Source organism: Coregonus lavaretus (genome assembly GCF_964263955.1).
Source record: "Coregonus lavaretus genome assembly, chromosome: 2".
NCBI classification, from domain to species: domain Eukaryota; kingdom Metazoa; phylum Chordata; class Actinopteri; order Salmoniformes; family Salmonidae; genus Coregonus; species Coregonus lavaretus.
This window is the reverse complement of record NC_139989.1, coordinates 45,401,099-45,421,244: the sequence shown is the minus strand read 5'-3', so window position 1 is coordinate 45,421,244 and position 20,146 is coordinate 45,401,099. Positions and strand designations below refer to the sequence as shown.

The window sequence follows — 20,146 nt, the reverse complement described above, 5'->3', positions numbered from 1 at the left end:
TTAGCTGCCCGTGCCCTTTGAGGAGAAAAACATGTTTAGGTAACAGCTGCTGATGCCTGAGGGAAGAGAAACAGCAGAGAAATGGGAGGGTCGAGCTCCAAGTCACACAGCCCTAGAAATGAATGTGCTGGAGTTAAAAGATCTTGGGGAGATTCCTGCTGCTAACTGTCCAATCAGCACCCAGAGCACAGAACCTCACAGCACCCCATCCAGTATTGAGGGGAGGCTGGGTTGTACCAACAGAGAAAATTTGAGGGGAAAGAGTAACAACTGTTTGTTGGCACCTGTCTCTTTCACTCAGCAGACGGGGGAGGAGGGGGGATTAAACAGCAAAGACAGCTGGGAAGACAACAAAGAATTGCTGTAGCACTCTCTCCTTCTTCCTCATTCCAACAGCCCCCCCCTCTCTGCACCCCCTGGACTACCATGATGTTCTGTAGAGTCAGCATGGCCGCAACGTGCGACATACACACAGCTCAACAACGCTAATTTACAGAGACATTTGCAGAAGCCTGTACCTCCTTGAGGGCCCTGATGCACAGACACGACCACAGAACATGTTGGGGCAGCAGGCTCATTAGAACATGTACACAGTTAACCCCTCTTGCTGCCAGTAACACATCTACATATTTAAATGAAAAAACAAGTTACGTTACATAAGTCGTTACACAATACCAGTCACAAATCACTGAGCGTTCACTGAGTGTCTAGGTTATGTGCATTTATTTGTGGTAAAAGAGAAACAACAGTATAACTCCATGCAGCAATCTGAGGCCTTGCCTTGTGCAACATATCAAAACTAGCTAGGTAAACATCTTTAGATGTTCCAGGTCTAAACCTGCTATACTGGATAGGAGCATACAGAAAACTATGATGTGAACTCACCGGCAACACCGCAGGATAGTACAGCCCCATCATTGTCTGTACGGGAAGGAAGAAATGCCTCAAGTCTCTCCTCTCTTTCTCTCTATTCCGCTCTGAATGTGGTCTGTTACCATCTGCCGGGAAGCACCTTCTGTCCACGTCTCTCACAGATTCAAATTCTCCCTCGCTCTCCGCCAGTGTTCCCCCTTCCCTTAGCACCACGCAAGCCTTGTGTCCTTGTCACTCTCCCCCTGTCACTACCTTCTTTTCTGTTTGCCCCCTTGTCAGTTTTCTCCTCTTTGACAGCTCTCGAGTCTCTTCTCCTCTTCCTCTGACGTGTGTCACTTCTCACTCACACTACCTCTCCTGCTCTGCTCTGTCATGGCTTCTGCATGTTCCATCCCCCTTCAAACTTTCCCTCTCTCTGAGCCTGGCTGGGTCCCTCCTATCTACCAGTCTCTCCATCCCCTCCCCTCTCCTCTCTGGTTAGGTACAGACAGGTTAGGAAGGAAGGAGCTGCTGTTTGGCAGCCCTGAGTAGAAGATGCTCCGTTTCACACTGTAACGCTACCCACTGCATTGCAGGTTTTTTTAATCATTTATTTATTGGATGGCAGCTTGTCAACCCCATGTTAGGCTCGCAGGCAGGCAGTTCCCCCTCACCTCCCCATGTTCATTACCCAGAGAGGAAACAGCTTCAAACTGCTACGGCCCCATTCTACACCTCCACAACATGTATATTTATTACTCTGCATTGCGCTTTTCCATTTCCTACACTAGAGTATTGTTGGGGTTCTATGGGAGAGAGGAGTGCAGCTCCCCTGCACTTCTTAAGATACTTTTTTTCTCCCCTTTTCTGCCCTGCCTGCAAAACGTCTATGCCAGTATGCAGACATCTGCTGAGGTTGGCTACTACAGAGGGGAGAGAGAGATGGAGAGGGAGGGGAGCGAAGGAGGGAGAGAGGGACCAAAAGAGGTGATGGGAGGTGGTGAGAAAGGGGTAAAAGAGGTGGTGAGAGAAGCTGAGAGAGGCAGTGGATGCGAGCGAGAGATAACGGGATAGAGATAAAAGGATAAAGGGATGGGGAAAGAGCGAGGGATGACGGGATTAGGGTGTAAGTGAGGAGGATGAGAGGATGATCTAAGGATTAACTACACAGACTGAACACACTGATAAACACACAGATGCACAGCCATATTTACTGTGCACCCTGGCAGGCACACAAACACACACATGCTTTCAAACAAAGGGCTATTTCCATCACACTCTCTCTCACACACACATACACTCAAACAATGCCCCTACCCCACAAACACAGATCATCATAAGGCCATACATATAGGGATACACTGATATGGGCATTCTGGGCTGATACAATAGTCCTAATCAATATTCTCTTGTCCATGATGGATTATATATCGATATGGAAATATTGATCTGAATGCCAATGTATGCATCCCTACATACCAACAAACAATACATAGCTCTACTATTTAGGTTGGTTGATTGAATCTATTAGACTATTAAAAGTAGTAGGCTGCTCCAACCGGAGAGGTTCTGCTGGCCTGAGTTAGAATACCTATAATATAATAATAATATATAATATAATATAATATAATATAATAATAATAATATAATAAGGTAACAAGTGGTCCTCTGTAGCTCAGCTGGTAGAGCACGGCGCTTGAAACGCCAAGGTAGTGGGTTCGATCCCCGGGACCACCCATACACAAAAAAATGTATGCACGCATGACTGTAAGTCGCTTTGGATAAAAGCGTCTGCTAAATGGCATATTATATTATAGAATACCTCATGATAAGCTGTAGACCATACTATTTACCAAGAGAGTTTTCATACATTTTTCTTAGCTGGCTATTTACCACCACAAACCGATGCTGGCACGAAGACCGCACTCAACTAGCTGTATAGGGCCATAAGCAAATAAGAAAATGCTCATCCAGAGGCGGCGCTCCTAGTGGCCAGTGATTTTAACGCAGGAAAACTGAAATCCGTCTTACCCAATTTCTACCAGCATTTCACCTGTGCAACTAGAGGCGAAAAAACTCTAGATCACCTTTACTCCACACACAGAGACGTATAACAAAGCTCTCCCTCCCCCTCCATTTGGCTAATCTGACCATAACTCTATCCTCACGATTCCCGCTTACAAGCAGAAACTCAAATAGGAAGTACCAGTGACGCGCTCAATACGGAAGCAGATGCTAAGCTATAGGACTGTTTCGCTAGCACAGACTGGAATATGTTCCGGGACTCATCAGATGCCATTGAGGAGTTTACCACATCAGTCACTAGCTTCATTAATAAATGCATCGATGACGTCGTCCCCACAGTGACTGTACGTACATATCCAAACGAGAAGAAGCCATGGATTACAGGTAACATCCGCACTGAGCTAAAGGCTAGAGCTGCCGCTTTCAAGGAGCGGGACACTAACCCAGACGCTTATAAGAAATCCCACTAGCCCTCCGATGAACCATCAAACAGGCGAAGCGTCAATCCAGGTCTAAGATCGAATCCTACTACACCGGCTCTGATGCCCGTCGGATGTGGCAGGGCTTGCAAACTATCACGGATTACAAAGGGAAACCCAGCCGTGAGCTGCCCAGTGATGCGAGCCTACCAGACGAGCTAAATGCCTTCTATGCACCGAACCATGCGTGAGAGCACCAGCTGATCCGGACGACAGTGTGATCACGCTCTCCGTAGCCGATGTGAGTAAGACCTTTAAACAGGTTAACATTCACAAGGCTGCAGGGCTAGACAGATTACCAGGACGCGTACTCAAAGCATGCGCTGACCAGCTGGCAAGTGTCTTCACTGACATTTTCAACCTATTCCTGACCTGGTCTGTAATACCAACTTGTTTCAAGCAGACCTCCATAGTCCCTGTGCCCAAGAACACCAAGGTAACCTGTCTAAATGACTATCGCCTCGTAGCACTCACATCTGTAGCCATGAAATGGTTTGAAAGGCTGGTAATGGCTCACATCAACACCATGAACCCAGACACCCTGGACCCACTCAAATTCACATTCCACCCCGAAGGGATCCACAGATGACGCAATCTCTATTGCACTCCACACTGCCCTTTTCCACTTGGACAAAAGGAACATATACGTGAGAATGCTGTTTATTGGCTACAGCTCAGCGTTCAACACCATAGTGCCCTCAAAGCTCATCACTAAGCTAAGGACCCTGGGACTGAACACCTCCCTTTGCAACTGGATATCCTGACGGCCACCCCCAGTTAGTGAGGGTAGGCAACAACACATCCACCACGCTGACCCTTAACACGGGGGCCCATCAGGGATGCATGCTTAGTACCCTCCTGTATTCCCCATTCACCTACGACTGCGCATGACTCCAACACAATCAATAAGATTGCTGACGACACGATGGTACTAGGCCTGATCACCGACGACGATGAAACAGCCTATAGTGAGTGTGATGCCAGGACAACAACCTCTCCCTTAATGTTAGCAAGACAAAAGAGCTGATTGTGGACTACAGGATACGGAGGGCCGAGCACGCCCCCATTCACATCGACTGGGCTATAGTGGAGCAGGTCGCAAGCTTTGAGTTCCTCGGTGTTCACATCACTAAGGATCTATCAAACACACCAACACAGTTGTGAAGAGGGCACGACAATGCCTCTTCACCCTCATGAGGCTGAAAAGATTTGGAATGGGCCCTCAGATCCTCAAAAAGTTATACAGCTGCACCATTGAGAGCATCTTGACTGCCTGCATCATTGCTTGGTATGGCAACAGCTTGGCATTCGACTGCAAGGCGCTACAGAGGGTAGTGCGTACGGCCCAGTACATCACTGGGGCCGAGCTCCCTGCCATCCAGGACCTCTATACCAGGCGGTGTCAGAGGAAGGCCCTAAAAAATGTCAAATACTCCAGCCACCCAAGTCATAGATTGTTCTCTCTGGTACTGCATGGCAAGCGGTACCAATGTACCATGTCTGGAACCAACAGGACCCTGAACAGCTTCTAGCCCCAAGCCATAAGACCGCTAAATAGTTAGTTAAATAGTTAACCAAACAGCTAGCCGGACTATCGGCATTGACTTTTTGCACTAACTTTTTTGACTCAGCACATAAGCTGCTGCTACTGTTTACTATCTGTCACTTTATTCCTAGTAATTTGTATATATCTACCTCAATTACCTCATACCCCTGCACATCGACTCAGTATTGGCAACCCTTGTATATAGCCAAGTTATTGTTACTCATTTTGTATATATTATTACTTGTTTTACTTTTCTTTCTCAGTTTTCTTTCTCTCTGTATTGTTATGAAGGGCCCCTCAGTAAGCATTTCACTGTTAGTCCACACGTGTTGTTTACAAAGCATGTGACAAATACAATTAGATTTGAGACAAAAATACATACATCAAAATTCAAGGATAAAAACACAATAAAGCCCAAAGGCTTATTTCCATCGTGGTCCTCAGGTATGGATGTGTAAAATGTAATTGTGCATTTACTGCAGCAAAACACACTTGCATGGAATACCAGTACTACTGACCCCACAGTCAAACGTGTTCTCTTCTATATCATCAGAGGCAGATACAGGACTGTGTGGTCACTGTATACTGACTGACTAGGACCATCATGGCTTCTGTAGCCTAAACGTGATGAGGAGGGGCACTAGCCTCATACTACCATACCCTACTAACCTCCAGACAGACCCACATACGTAGGGTTTTGGCTAAGCCACCATGCATAAACATTGTCCCTATTGACACAGCCAAACCTACAGGTAGATCAACCAACGCACAACAGCCCATAGGAACTCCAGCTAGAATGTAGATAGGCTAGACTAACTCCTCCAACCCTTTGCATGACAACCGGCTCAACTCCTATGTGTACTCTGAGGCCGATTACATTACATTTTAGTCATTTAACAGACGCTCTTATCCCGATCGACTTACAATTTTTTAGTGAGTGCATACATTTTCATACTGGCCCCCCGTGGAACTAGCTAGCATTAAATAATTTAAAACATTGGTTGTATGTTTGACTAGTCTTGAATCAAATAAGTAAGTTAGGTTCCCATGTGTTTGTTTGGATCATAACTATATAACAACCTTACCAAATGCATGTTATTTCAGCCGTGTCTAGCCCAATGGTATTAAAACTTTTTCAGCGGGGACCCCATTTTTTCCGCAGAAATTTCTTGCCAAACCTAACAACCTTAACATCGGTCAAATCATCAACAAATAATCTTTAATTCATTCAATTTTTAATCTCTTATCACAATGAAAACAAACCAATAAATACATTTACTCAATATTTTTGTTTTTATATTTTGGTGACCCCACTGCAGTTCCCCTGTTCCCCCACTTCGGGTCGCGACCCCGACTTTGAATACCACTGGTCTAGCCTATATATTACCTCACCACAGAAAGGTTAACTTCAATATGGTGGCTCACTTGCTTCAGTCTCCAACTTCCCCTCCTCTCGCTTTCCCTCTCTCCTGCCTCTTGTGCTTTCCATCCACCCCCCCCCTCCCCGTCTCTTCAGCACACGCAGCGAGCGAGCTGCATTCCCAAGAAAGGAGATGGCAGGGGTAGAGGAACGCACACAGGAGGAAAAAACACATAATGGAGATAAAGCTGTGGAGATCCATCATGTTGAGAAGAGAGGGAGGGGAGGCAGACCAACACCCCCCTCCTGTGGCTCTGCCAGAGACCTGCACTCACATCTCAGCCATGACAACAGACAGAAGACACAGCACTGTGCTGCTGCTCCCAGGCAGATAAGAGACTGTCAGAAACAGCCCTGTCTGGCGCACATAAGGTACTCATTACTGGAACCAATATGGAGGGAGAGCACTAGAAATTAGAGAGAGAGGTGGGGAAAGAGAGCAGGGGAATGTGGATTGTGGAAAAGTGTGCACAGCAGCCAGGCAGATCAAAATGATTCAGAGTGGAAAATGTCGTCACTGTTTCTGTAGGCTATGTTCGGGTTGGGCTTTCATAAGAGATCATCAACGGTACTTTAACCTGTTTCATGAAACTCCATGACACATCCATCAATTATACCAAAATTAAAGGAGAATTAAAGGAGAAATCAGTAAGATGGTACTCTCTCTTACCTGGCTGTGAGGTGGGTATCCAAGGAAACCTGGGGTTAAAGGGTCGTTGTTCTAAAAAAAAAAGTAAAAAGAGAGAGAGAGAGAGAGAGAGAGAGGTAAGGGTTTGAAAAATGTGATGTGATTTAACATGAAGTCACTTTTCAGCTCACATCTTCGACCCCTAACAAAGTAATATGCCTCTGCGAGGAGAAACAGCCTAGCTGTTACTAGTGATGGGGGAAAAAATGTATATAGTAACATTTCAGAATATTATTTTTGCTGATATATCGCATCATTTTGACAATATCGCAATATTATGTTTGCGCTAGTGTGTTGTATCTGCACCAAAACTCCAGTATTTTTCCTTCATAGCTTGTTCTCCATCTTGTTTTCAGCAGTTTTATCAAAACTCATTTTCTCATGGCTCTCTCTTGTCCCTCTGCAGCAGACTTATGGTGAGCAACATGTTTGGAACACCGAATCACAAAATCACAGTATCGAATCGCAATACATATCGTATCGGCAAGTATCGTGATAACATCGTATCATGAAGTCCCTGGCAATTCTCAGCCCTAGAGACCAACACATTTATGAAAATACGTATGGTGCAGGAAAGAAGCAGGGAACTTAAGGGGGCACATTTCACAAAGGCAAAGGATTGTGCAAGTTAACAGTTAACATGATGACCCTTTTGGTTTGGACCCTGAGCGCTGCCTCAACCATGTAGAGCAGCTGGTGAATCATTCTGCAGCCAGGCCAGTTCCTTATTCAGCAGACAAAAAAATCGCACTCCGCAACAACAAAAAGAGCGCACCCTTCCCCTGACCATGCCCCAGAATCGAGTGTTGTGGTTAATTACTCTGTAATTACTTCTAATTAGATTATTTCTGTCGCTCTTCCCTCTCATTTTCCCCCGGCAGAAGAGCCATTTCCCCCTGGCAGAAGAGCCATTTCTCGCCGGCAGAAGAGCCATTGTTCACGGCAATGTAAGAGGAGGGGGGGTGGGATAGAACAACAGGGGAAAAGTTAAACCAAAACGATGATATTTTGACAACAGTAAGGAGAGAGGATTCCAGCGATCCTGTCTGGCATGCTAGCGGTACACTGTGCAGGGAAAACAGGCAGAGTAACGAGACTACAGCCTTTTCAATCATGCTCAGGGGAAGGAGGGTGGCACACTGCACACGTGTTAAAAGGGTGAATATGTTTCCATTGTGCTTGTGCTAAAAGACGACAGTCAGCAACTAATTTTAAATTCATACACTATCTCCATTAGCTTCCATTCAGTGAGCAGCCAGGGCTGGTGTAATGTAGTAAAAAGGTGGTCCTGGCCTCTTCATTGTAAACAGACAGAGTAACCTGTTGCCAGACTCCAAGATGGCGTAGCAGTGCGGTCGTGGTTTTTTTCTGTGTCCTAGTGTAAATAGCCAGTTTCTGTTTTTTGTCTATTTTTGAATATATTTCTCAATTTTACTTTTCATTCTTTAACTAAATACACTTTCCTGCAACCCGCCTCACCCAACGTGGAAAGGATTCTATTATTTCTTTATAACTTTTATCAAGAACCTTAAGCTGAAACTAGTCTAGCTGCAACCAAATGGCTACTTGCTATTAGCCCTAGCCCGCTAGCACACGCAAACTACAACTGTGCTTCCTGCCCAATTTGAACTGCTCTCGGACTCACATATTGCTGTTCACTGGACCTTATGATCACTCAGCTGCACAGCTGATGCCTGCTGGACTGTTCCTTTACACGGTACCCTGTCCTGTTTATTCTGTTTAGCCTCAGCCCAAACTTTATCGCCATTACCAGTTGTTGTCTTAGCTCTCTCTAATAACACCTGTGATTGCTTTCTGCCTCTCTCCCATGTCAATATGCCTTGCCTATTGCTGTTTGGGTTAGTTCTTATTATACAATTTCACTGTAAACCCCAAGTCCCTCTCAAACTGCCTCAAATAGTTCCTTTGTTCCACCCCCCATACACGCCGAGACCGGCTCAATCGGTGCCTCCAGTGATGCTCTCTCTTTCATTGTTACCCAACGCTTAGGTTTACCTCAACTGTACTCATATCCTTCCATATCCTTTTCTGTACATAATGCCCTGAATCTTTTCTACAACGCCCGGAAATCTGCCCCCTTTATTCTCTGGTACCCAACGCACTAGAAGACCAGTTCTTAAAGCCTTTAGTCGTATCCTTATTCTACTCCTCCTCTGTTCCTCTGGTGATGTAGAGGTTAACCCAGGCCCTGCAGCCCCCAGTATCACTCCTACTCCCCAGGAGCTATCATTTGTTGACTTCTGTAACCGTAAAAGCCTTGGTTTTCTGCACGTAAATATCAGAAGCCTCCTTCCTAAGTTTGAGTTATTCACTGCGTTAGCACACTCCGCCAACCCTGATGTTCTAGCAGTGTCTGAATCCTGGCTTAGGAAGGCCACCAAAAATTCTGACATTTCCATCCCCAACTATAACATTTTCCGTGTAGATAGAACTGCCAAAGGGGGTGGAGTTGCAATCTACTGTAGAGAGAGCCTGCAGAGCTCTATCATACTATCCAGGTCTGTGCCCAAACAGTTTGAGCTTCTACTTCTAAAAATCCACCTTTCCAGAAATAAGTCTCTCACTGTTGCCGCTTGCTACAGACCCCCCTCAGCCCCCAGCTGTGCCCTGGACACCATATGTGAACTGATTGCCCCCTATTTATCCTCAGAGTTCGTACTGCTTGGTGACCTAAATTGGGATATGCTTAACACCCCGGCCATCCTACAATCCAAACTAGATGCCCTCAATCTCACACAAATTATCAACGAACCTACCAGGTACAACCCTAAATCCGTAAACAAACCCTCATAGATATCATCCTGACTAACTTACCCTCTAAATACACCTCCGCTGTCTTCAACCAGGATCTCAGCGATCACTGCCTTATTGCCTGCGTCCGTAACTGGTCCGCGGTCAAACGACCACCCCTCATCACTGTCAAACGCTCCCTAAAACACTTCAGCGAGCAGGCCTTCCTAATTGACCTGGCCCAGGTATCCTGGATGGATATAGATCTCATTCCGTCAGTAGAGGATGCCTGGTTGTTCTTTAAAAGTAATTTCCTCTCAATCTTAAATAAATATGCCCCATTCAAAAAATACAGAACTAAGAACAGATATAGCCCCTTGTTCTCCTCAGACTTGACTGCCCTTGACCAGCACAAAAACATCCTGTGGCGTACTGCATTAGCATCAAATAGCACCCGCGATATGCAACTTTTCAGGGAAGTTAGGAACCAATATACACAAGCAGTTAGGAAAGCAAAGGCTAACTTTTTCAAACAGAAATTTGCATTCTGTAGCACTAACTCCAAAAGGTTTTGGGACACTGTAGAGTCCATGGAGAATAAGAGCACTTCCTCCCAGCTGCCCACTGCACTGAGGCTAGGAAACACTATCACCACCGATAAATCTACAATAATCGAGAATTTCAACAAGCATTTTGCTACGGCTGGCCATGCTTTCCACCTGGCTACCACTACCCCGGCCACCAGCTCTGCACCCTCCGCTGCAACTTGCCCATGCCCCCCCCCCGCTTCTCCTTCACACAAATTCAGACAGCTGATGTTCTGAAAGAGCTGCAAAATCTGGACCCCTACAAATCATCTGGGCTAGACAATCTGGACCCTTTCTTTCTAAAACTAGCCGCCGAAATTGTCGCAACCCCTATTACTAGCCTGTTCAACCTCTCTTTCGTAACGTCTGAGATCCCCAGAGATTGGAAAGCTGCCGCGGTCATCCCCCTCTTCAAAGGGGGTGACACTCTAGATCCAAACTGTTACAGACCTATATCTATCCTGCCCTGCCTTTCGAAAGTATTTGAAAGCCAAGTTAACAAACAAATCACCGACCATTTCGAATTCCACCATACCTTCTCCGCTATGCAATCCGGTTTCCGAGCTGGTCATGGGTGCACCTCAGCCACGCTCAAGGTCCTAAACGATATTATAACCGCGATCGATAATAGACAGTACTGTGCAGCCGTCTTCATCGACCTGGCCAAGGCTTTCGACTCTGTCAACCACTGCATTCTTATTGACTGCCTCGCCTGGTTCACCAACTACTTCTCAGATAGAGTTCAATGTGTCAAATCGGAGGCCCTGTTGTCTGGACCTATGGCAGTCTCTATGGGGGTGCCACAAGGTTCAATTCTTGGGCCGACTCTTTTCTCCGTGTATATCAATGATGTCGCTCTTGCTGCTGGTGACTCTCAGATCCACCTCTACGCAGACGACACCATTTTGTATACATCTGGCCCTTCATTGGACACTGTGTTAACAAACCTCCAAACGAGCTTCAATGCAATACAACACTCCTTCAGTAGCCTCCAACTGCTCTTAAACACTAGTAAAACTAAATGCATGCTCTTCAATCGAACGCTGCTGGCACCCGCCCACCCGACTAGAATCACTACTCTCGACGGGTCTGACCTAGAGTATGTGGACAACTACAAATACCTAGGTGTCTGGTTAGACTGTAAACTCTCCTTCCAGACTCACATTAAGAATCTCCAATCCAAAGTTAAATCTAGAACCGGCTTCCTATTTCGCAACAAAGCCTCCTTCACTCATGCTGCCAAACATGCCCTCGTAAAACTGACTATCCTACCGATCCTTGACTTCGGCGATGTCATTTACAAAATAGCCTCCAACACTCTACTCAGCAAATTGGATGTAGTCTATCACAGTGCCATCCGTTTTGTCTCCAAAGCCCCATATACTACCCACCACTGTGACCTGTACGCTCTTGTTGGCTGCTCCTCACTACATATTCGTCGCCAAACCCACTGGCTCCAGGCCATCTATAAATCACTGCTAGGCAAATCCCCGCCTTATCTTAGCTCATTGGTCACCATAGCAACACCCACCCGTAGTATGTGCTCCAGCAGATATATCTCACTGGTCATCCCCAAAGCCAACACCTCCTTTGGCCGCCATTCCTTCCATTTCTCTGCTGCCAATGACTGGAACAAATTGCAAAAATCTCTGAAGCCGGAGACTCTTATCTCCCTCACTAACTTTAAGCATCACTTGTCAGAGCACCTTACCGATCACTGCACCTGTACACAGCCCATCTGAAATTAACCCACCCAACTACCTCATCCCTATATTGTTATTTATTTTGCTCATTTGCACCCCAGTATCTCTATTTGCACATCATCTCTTGCACATCTATCATTCCAGTGTTAATACTAATTGTAATTATTTTGCACTATAGCCTATTTATTGCCTTACCTCCATAACTTGCTACATTTGCACACACTGTATATATATTTTCTGTTGTATTTTTGACTTTATGTTTTGTTTTACCCCATATGTAACTCTGTGTTGTTGTTTTTAGTCGCACTGCTTTGCTTTATCTTGGCCAGGTCGCAGTTGTAAATGAGAACTTGTTCTCAACTGGCTTACCTGGTTAAATAAAAATTAAATAAAAAAATAAACCTCCTGCTTCTGCCCCCGACCTGCTTCCTGGGGGAATTGGTCCCTCCCTACTATCATTTTTTCAACCAATCGCGGGAAAGGCCTGACTCAGGATGCCATGGCGACAGCACGGTAGAGATGCCCTCTCAGAAAGCTAGCTGTGCTGGCTGTGCTTTATGCACTAACCCTGGATGGGACTCCACAGCCACACCAAAATGAGACATGGCAGTGGTGGAGGGAGGGAGTGGCAGAACAAAAACAGGGAGGGGAAAGAGGAATGAGGTCAATCAAACAAGAGAGAGAGGGACACCATTTGACGGGGCACAGAGAGCTTTGAAGTAGTGAGCAGCAGAAGTGAGTGACAGACTGATGTGTGATGCTGTCTGGACAGTACAAACTATAGCATACATGACCCATGCCAGAGGAGTGAGATGTATGCTATTCAGCCCAGCAGTGTCCGGGCTCCCTCTCCCGCATAAAACAGCCCTCTCTTTGTCTCCCCTTCTCCACTTCCTGTTTCATCTGGAACCAATTTCCCCCTCGTGCCTCGTCCTCTGGGGGAACACACTCCTCAGCGCGCCACATTAAAGTGGGAGAGCCGCCGAACGGACAGGGCTGTATTCAGCAACACACAAGGTAAAAACACTGGTAGTCTTCAAAGGCTGGACAGTGGAGGACTGATGAAGATGCGACACACTGAACATTTGAAAGGATGTAGATATCCAAGGCCTCTGGCAATGTAAACCAGAGTGAGTGTAACTCTGACAAGGCACCATAAGTGAAAACACAATGTAGCGCATCACTTGGAACACAGAACTACCCCACACGTTTCAATACATAACAAGGTTGCAGTAAAAAACGATTTGTTCTAGTAGAAAGGCAGGATGAAGAGGGAGGAGTTTAGGTTAGAACAGGGGGAGGGAGAGGAGAAGAATTTGGTAACATCTGGAATCAATCTGTCTGGAGGAAAGGGGGAGGGAGACGAATGGGGGATGAATAGAAGAGAAAGAACAAGAGTGAGATGGAAATTAGGAGAGAAAGACAGGGGTGGAAGAATGTGGGGATTAAGAAAGACAAAGACAAGAAGTGAAAAATACAGCAAAAAGAAGAAACCAAGAAATTGAGACAATCATACCCCAAGAATGTCATGTGACTCATATTTCCTTAAAGGGTGGGGGAGGGTTGTCTGAACTTGATACTCATTGTTGAAACACACACACACTTTCTTCTGCGGGCATATGGCGCTTTGGCCAAGTATGCATTTCAGGTCTGCTTTGAGTCTGTAAAGTTTTTCAAGCTTTTATTATGCTCAACAAAAAACCTATTTCATGCAGATATAAACTGCAATTTAACAGGGTACCATCCACTTTGGTATTAATTACACACATTTACAGTAGAGGGGTAGTTATGAGGTGTGGCTGCTCTGAGAGCCAGGACCTACAGACTGTACAGATCAGAAATGTACAGACACATACAGTGACTTTCTCTCTGTACGCTCAACTAAAGGGCGTCACTCTGTTAGTTTTTTCCTCTCCCCCACTTTCTATTTTAGGAAAAGTAAAGAAGTTGAGAGTTGGAGCAAATGGGCAGAAAAAGAGAGCAGTGGAGGGAGGAGGGTAAAATGGCATAAGGTCAACAGATGGTGAGGGAGGAGGGGGATGGGGAAGAAGGGATAGAGGGGTCGGAAAGAGGGTGATACGCTGAGGATGGAGGGAGGAGCTGAGTGGACCAAAAGAAGGAGAAAGACAGGATGAATCAACGTTACGGACAGGGAGACATTCGGGGGCGGAGATGGAAGTACATATGACAGTTTGGGAGCAGCGGGGGGGGGGGAGTAGAAAGAAGGGGAGGTGACAACAACATGACAACAACAACCAGTGTCCAGAGTTAACGTGTGAGTGTAAGTGGCAGGCCCTGCATCTGATTAAATGAGTGGGGGACTGTAAAAAAAATGTTTTTAAAGGGGGGGAAAGTTTGAGCACTGTTGTGTTGAGCAACATCTTGAAGAGAACTTTGAGCTTATCTCAAGGGGTGAAAGGTCAAGGGTGACACCGCTGCATTGCGCTCAAAGTTCAGTGACAATCATTAAACAGACGCTGCAGAGAAAGTAAGGGGAGGGGGTGTCCACTAGTCTGCTGCACATTATATCTCCTACTTTCTCATTTTAATGACACACAATGCTCCCGCTATTACTAGTCAGCATTCCCTGGTAGCCTAATAGTTTCAAAGAATACTGCACCTTTGGAGCTTATCTGTGCAAAACTGTATAATCTTAATGGTTTGTTTATATCGTAGCGTCGCCCACCCACTCCCCCTTTACTCTCCTCCCCTTGAAGCGATCAGTCTGGTTAATGCCCTCTCCTAAATGAGCTTTGATCTCGTTAGCGCGACACAAAGCCTCTTTACTGCCAACGATAGGACAAATCTGCTCTCAGGGTGCTGGAGGGAGGCATATACAGCATACTGTACACTATCAGACTGGACTGGGCTAGGGCACATCAATACTGCATAGAAGGAGAGAGAGAGAGAGAGAGAGAGAGAGAGAGAGAGAGAGAGAGAGAGAGAGAGAGAGAGAACGGCAGAGACAGTGAGCGGGGGTGGGGAGGTTTGTCTCACTGGCAGTGCACACTCAAATTCTATGGACCAGGAGTCAATTAGCAGTCTGGAAATATGCCTTAGGGGGAGGGGGAGGGGGAGGATGACAGGAACAAAAGAAGAGGATGGAGATGACAGGACACTCCTCTCTCATTTAATATTTCAGCCATGATTTAGGCTGTTACCCATCCTGTCCTCTGGGTAGCAATGAGTATCCAATAGCTATCCATCGCTGCACCCAAAAAAATGTGTGAACTCATCTTCTCAGCACTGAAAATGGTGTCACCTACAGGACTGGATGATGTAATCCTGTCTAATAACATTAAGCACCACCAATGTCATTTCCTAATGTTTACCCTTAGTTATTGTCAAACCTCAACTAAGCTACATAGAGGATTTTTCGACATCTTTCTCCTTCTCTTGTGCTAAATGTTCTCTCTCATACAGTAAATACTGCCTTCTATCCTCCTGTTTCCTCCCTCTCTCCCGTGGGCGTATTTCCAGCCTGACCCCCAGTGGCAGGCAATCAATTTAAGTGATTGGCAGGAAGATCCTAATGTTGCACCTCTCATTGCCACACCATCTACACATAACCTTTTGTCATCACCATCCATCCATTATATGGTGTGAGGCACATGGCATGCCCATTTGTCATTGCAATAGGTTAGCAGCAGTACCAATTGAAGCATTTTCCCAATCCCCAGGATTCAATTATCCACAGCTGACCCGGAACCATGTTTGACTGCTACTTTCAATGATGCTCTGCTCTGTTGGATTACGGATGCTGTGTGTGTGTGTAATATCACTGGTTAGCCGAAGAGCAGAGCACTGTTGCTATGCTGTATCAGCAGTCAAGTCATGGAGAGGCCCATAGCTAGAGGCAAGGTATCCTAAAGCCCCTTCCTGTATACTCCCTTATTCACAAAAATAGGTCTGTTCTTTGTCTCTCCTGTAATGACCCCTCCCCCAAACTCCCTGTCTCTCTCCTCTTTTTAGCAACTAGCTCCAATCACAGACCAGGGGGACTGGCACAAATGACTGTTCCCATGCGGGTACCCTCCTGTATCGGAGGCTTTGATATGATGCCCAATGACAAAGACAGACCATCATGGTAAAGACGGGAATATCAGTGTGTATGTAAGTGCCTGAAAGGCCCTTATGTATCGTCGGATCTTTGCTGTAGCTTAACTGTCATTGCCGAGAAGCTGTGGGCTATCATATTACCTTTGTCTCGCCCATAATCAGGATGTTACCTTAGCTGCCACGAGCACAGAACAATGTTCAAGACACGTTTTGTACCTAGATTGTAATTCTACGGCACGCTCGTTACTGCAGTTGCTGCGACGAGGCATGCTATTGATGAGTGGGCCTGCCTGTCAGCAACATCATCATCATCATGACCCATTGATGTTCTTGAAACAATAGAAATCGTTTAATGCAGGGGTTACAATGTAGCACACATTCAACGTAAACAACACATGGAACGGAAACAAACAGCAATTTGGCTTCATTTGTTGATGTTCTACTCCTTACCTGTCCAATGTCACCAACACCCACCGTCCCGTCTATCCTTGGCCGTTTGCACTCTGCTGCTGCTAATTCGGTCAAAGTTGCAGCTGTTTGAGCATCGGGCTCAGGATCCCCTCGTTTCATTCCCCGGACTACTGCTGCTGGACCCCCGGTCGTGTTCGCGTGGGGTCCGGTTGCTGTATCAATGTCCCTTTCCCGGTCCATCATTCCCCGAGTAACGGGTAACATTATGGATGCGACGTCGGTCGACATTAACATTGGACGGCAGCTAGTCTACACTTGCAAGTCTAGCTATTTTTTTTTTAAACCTTTGACTTCTTCCCTATTCTGGGATAAGGAATGCTATTCCTTGAATGTGCAAATAGCTGATTATAGCTGGTCTTCTTGGCCAAATTTATTGTACCGCTAGCTAGATTGTTATTGTCTAATCAATACAGAACACCATGACCATGTGTGGCTCGTGCACATTTCACACGATTACTAGCGTTAGAAAAATATTGTCACAATAGAACACGTAAACCTAGTAAACACAAAAATCTAAATTCCTTGCTAATTAGCTAGCTACACATTCCGCTACCTCGTAACAGTAGCTAGCTAGCTAGCTAACGATACTTCTTTCTCCGCCGAATATAGAAAATGTTGGGAAATGATTTGAATCACTAATCTTCTCCTTGCGAAGCGAATGCGTCCTCCGCTCCCAACGAAATATATTTTTAAGCCCTTCGATTGCTTCCACCTTCTCTTTCTCCTAGCCTTCTTTTTATCACCGTTCTTTTTCTTGCAGTATGTTCAGTGAATTCTAGTGGCGTGTGTACGGAGTGGCGAGGAACACGATTTCCTCTCTATAGTGTACGTCCCAATTGGTGTGGTGTGGAACGGGCCGCAGAGAGTTCACTGATCTGGTGTCAGTTTTGTTATTTTCCATGTGCTAAAATTACGATTGGGGTAAACAATTTAGACGGGTCCTAGATCTGCACTCTCTTTATTCCCCTCCTTTTCCTCTCTGTCGTATTCCCTCCTGCACCTACCTCCTCTTTTTTAAACCATAATATACACAGTGGCATTTCATTTAGAGTAGCCTACCTCAAATGCTTTTTTACGACTTTTGTCATTACCGATAGACTACATTCAAATAATCAAATTTCGTAAACATTTAAACGTGTAAATTGGTATGTTTATTTTTAGGGGATTGTTTGCTGGTAAATATGAGACGGCTTGCCACGATTTATGGCGAGACATCTGTCTTTTTGATTTTTTTTCAAACGACTGCACGCATGCAGCCTCCACGCATGAGCGAGTGTCTCAAATCAAGGAATAGAACAAGGAATCGAGTATAAACAGTTTCCACCGAACGCTTTAATTGACTTTCACTAGAGTCAGATGGCGGTGATATAGCTAATGAAACGGAGGGGGAGGGGTTATAAATAAAGAGGGAATAGATGGGGTAGGCCTAAAATAACACACAACTAGCAATTTAACAATGTAGAATAAATATGTGTGAGAAAAGACGCAGGGTAGTGTAGGCCTGGCTACACACATGTTACATGTGATCAATTTTAAACCACTCAAACCTAGGCAGCTTCAAAGGCTAATTATTTTACAGGATTGATATGAAAGCATGTTTTTTTATGATAGTGCGACGCCTGGTGGATATCAAACAACTTCATCAATGGACATGCAAGTAACAAGTTACAAAACTGCAATCAATAACAATGTAATAACAAAAACTAACATAAGGTAGAACAAAAACACACGAGAAATAAAAAATAAGAAATAAGAAGTACATGAGAAAGTAAGTAAGCATACTATATACAGGGTCAGTAAGCTCCAGTACGATATTTACAATGTGCAGGGATACTGGAGTGATAGAGGTAGATATCAGTGGAAGCTGCTGAAGGGAGGACGGCTCATAATAATGTCTGGAACGACGCAAATGAAATGGCATCAAACACATAGAAACCATGTGTTTGATACCATTCCACTTATTCTGCTCCAGACATTACCACAAGCTCGTCCTCCCCAATTCAGGTGACACCAACCTCCTTTGGTAGATATGTATAGGGGTAAGGTAACTAGGCATCAGGATATATGATGATTGTATGTGAGTGGGTGTGCGGGTGTGTAGAGTCAGTATAAATGTATGTGCATATTATGTATGTGTGAGCAAATTATGGAGTGAGTGTTTGTGTGTGTGTTGGAGTGTCAGTGTGCTTGAGTAGGGCCCTGTGAGTGTGCATAGAGAGTGCAAAAAATATAAATACATTAAAATACAAGGGTAAACTCAGATAGTCCGTGTAGCCATTTTCTTAGCTATTTAGCAGTCTAATGGCTTGGGGATAGAAACTGTTCAGGAGCCTGTTGGTGTCAGACTTGATGCACCGGCACTGCTTGCCATGTGGAAGCAGAGAGAACAGTCTGTGGCTTGGGTGGCTGGAGTCTTTAACGATTTTCCAGGCCTTCCTTTCACACCGCCGGATATAGAGGTCCTGGATGGAAGGGAGCTCAGCCCCAGTGATGTACTGGGCTATCCGCACCACCCTCTGTAGCACCATGTGATCGAGGGCAGTGTAGTTGCCATACCAAGCAGTGATGCAGCCAGTCAAGATGCTCTCAATGGTACAGCTGTATAACTTTTTGAGGATTTGAGGGCCCATGACAAATCTTTTCAACCTCCTGAGGGGGAAGAGGCGCTGTCGCGCCTTCTTCACGACTGTGCGCATGTGTGTGGTCCATTTTAAGTCCTTAGTCATTTGGACACCAAGGAACTTGAAGCTCTCGACCCGCTCCACTGCAGCCCCGTCGATGTGTATGGGGCGTGCTCATCCCCCTGTTTCCTGTAGTCCACGATCAGCTCCTTGTTCTTACTGACGTTGAGGGAGAGGTTGTTGTTCCGGCACTACACTGCCAGGTCACTGACCTCCCTGTAGGCTGTCTCATTGTCGCCGGTGATCAGGCCAACCACTGTCGTGTGGTCAGCAAACTTGATAATGGTGTTGGAGTCGTGTGTGGCCATGCAGTCGTGGGTGAACAGGGAGTACAGGAGGGGACTAAGCACACACTCCTGTGGGGCCTCCGTGTTGAGGGTCAGCGTGGCAGAGGTGATGTTGCCTACTACCTCACTACCTGGAGTCGGCCCCCCAGAAAGTCCAGGATCCAGTTGCAGAGGGAGGTGTTCAGTCCCAGGGTCCTAAGCTTGGTGACGAGCTTGGAGGGGACAATGTGTCTAGGGTGTCTGGGATGATGGAGTTGATGTATGCCATAACCAGCCTCTCAAAGCACTTCATGATTACAGATGTGAGTGCTCCAGTGCAGTAGTCATTGTGGCATGAAGCCTTAGAGTTCTTGGGAACAGGAATGATGGTGGTCATCTTAAAACATGGGGGTTACAGATTGGGACAAGGAGAGGTTGAAAATTCCTCACTCTAGCCTAATGTAGCAGGTGTGAAATAATCTCACCCCAACAACTGGGGAAAGTAAATGCATGCAAGTAATACTAACAGTGAGCTCCAAAAGTATTAGGACAGTGACAATTGTGTTGTTGTTTTGGCTCCGTACTCCAGCACTTTGGATTTGAAATTATACAAGCACT

At 45.7% G+C, this 20,146-nt stretch overlaps 1 protein-coding gene across 7 annotated transcripts in view; it reads right to left on the bottom strand.

Annotated features, from left to right (window-relative positions):
* Window positions 1–17,396, bottom strand: part of LOC311104577 (RNA binding protein fox-1 homolog 2-like) — a 38,192-nt gene extending 20,796 nt beyond the window's left edge. For 4 of the 7 annotated variants that reach the window (XM_084146447.1, XM_084146449.1, XM_084146448.1 and 1 more), the window contains exons 1-2: window positions 16,561–17,396; window positions 6,993–7,043 (exon numbers count right to left, since the gene is read on the bottom strand). In XM_084146447.1, coding sequence (XP_084002573.1) covers window positions 6,993–7,043; window positions 16,561–16,815 — 306 coding nt within the window. In that variant the 5' untranslated portion in view covers window positions 16,816–17,396. Of the gene's footprint in view, window positions 1–885; window positions 1,243–6,992; window positions 7,044–16,560 lie in introns of those variants that run through there. The other 3 variants (XM_084146452.1, XM_084146454.1, XM_084146451.1) reach the window with 3 other exon arrangements.
* Between the last annotated feature and the right edge of the window lie 2,750 nt (window positions 17,397–20,146).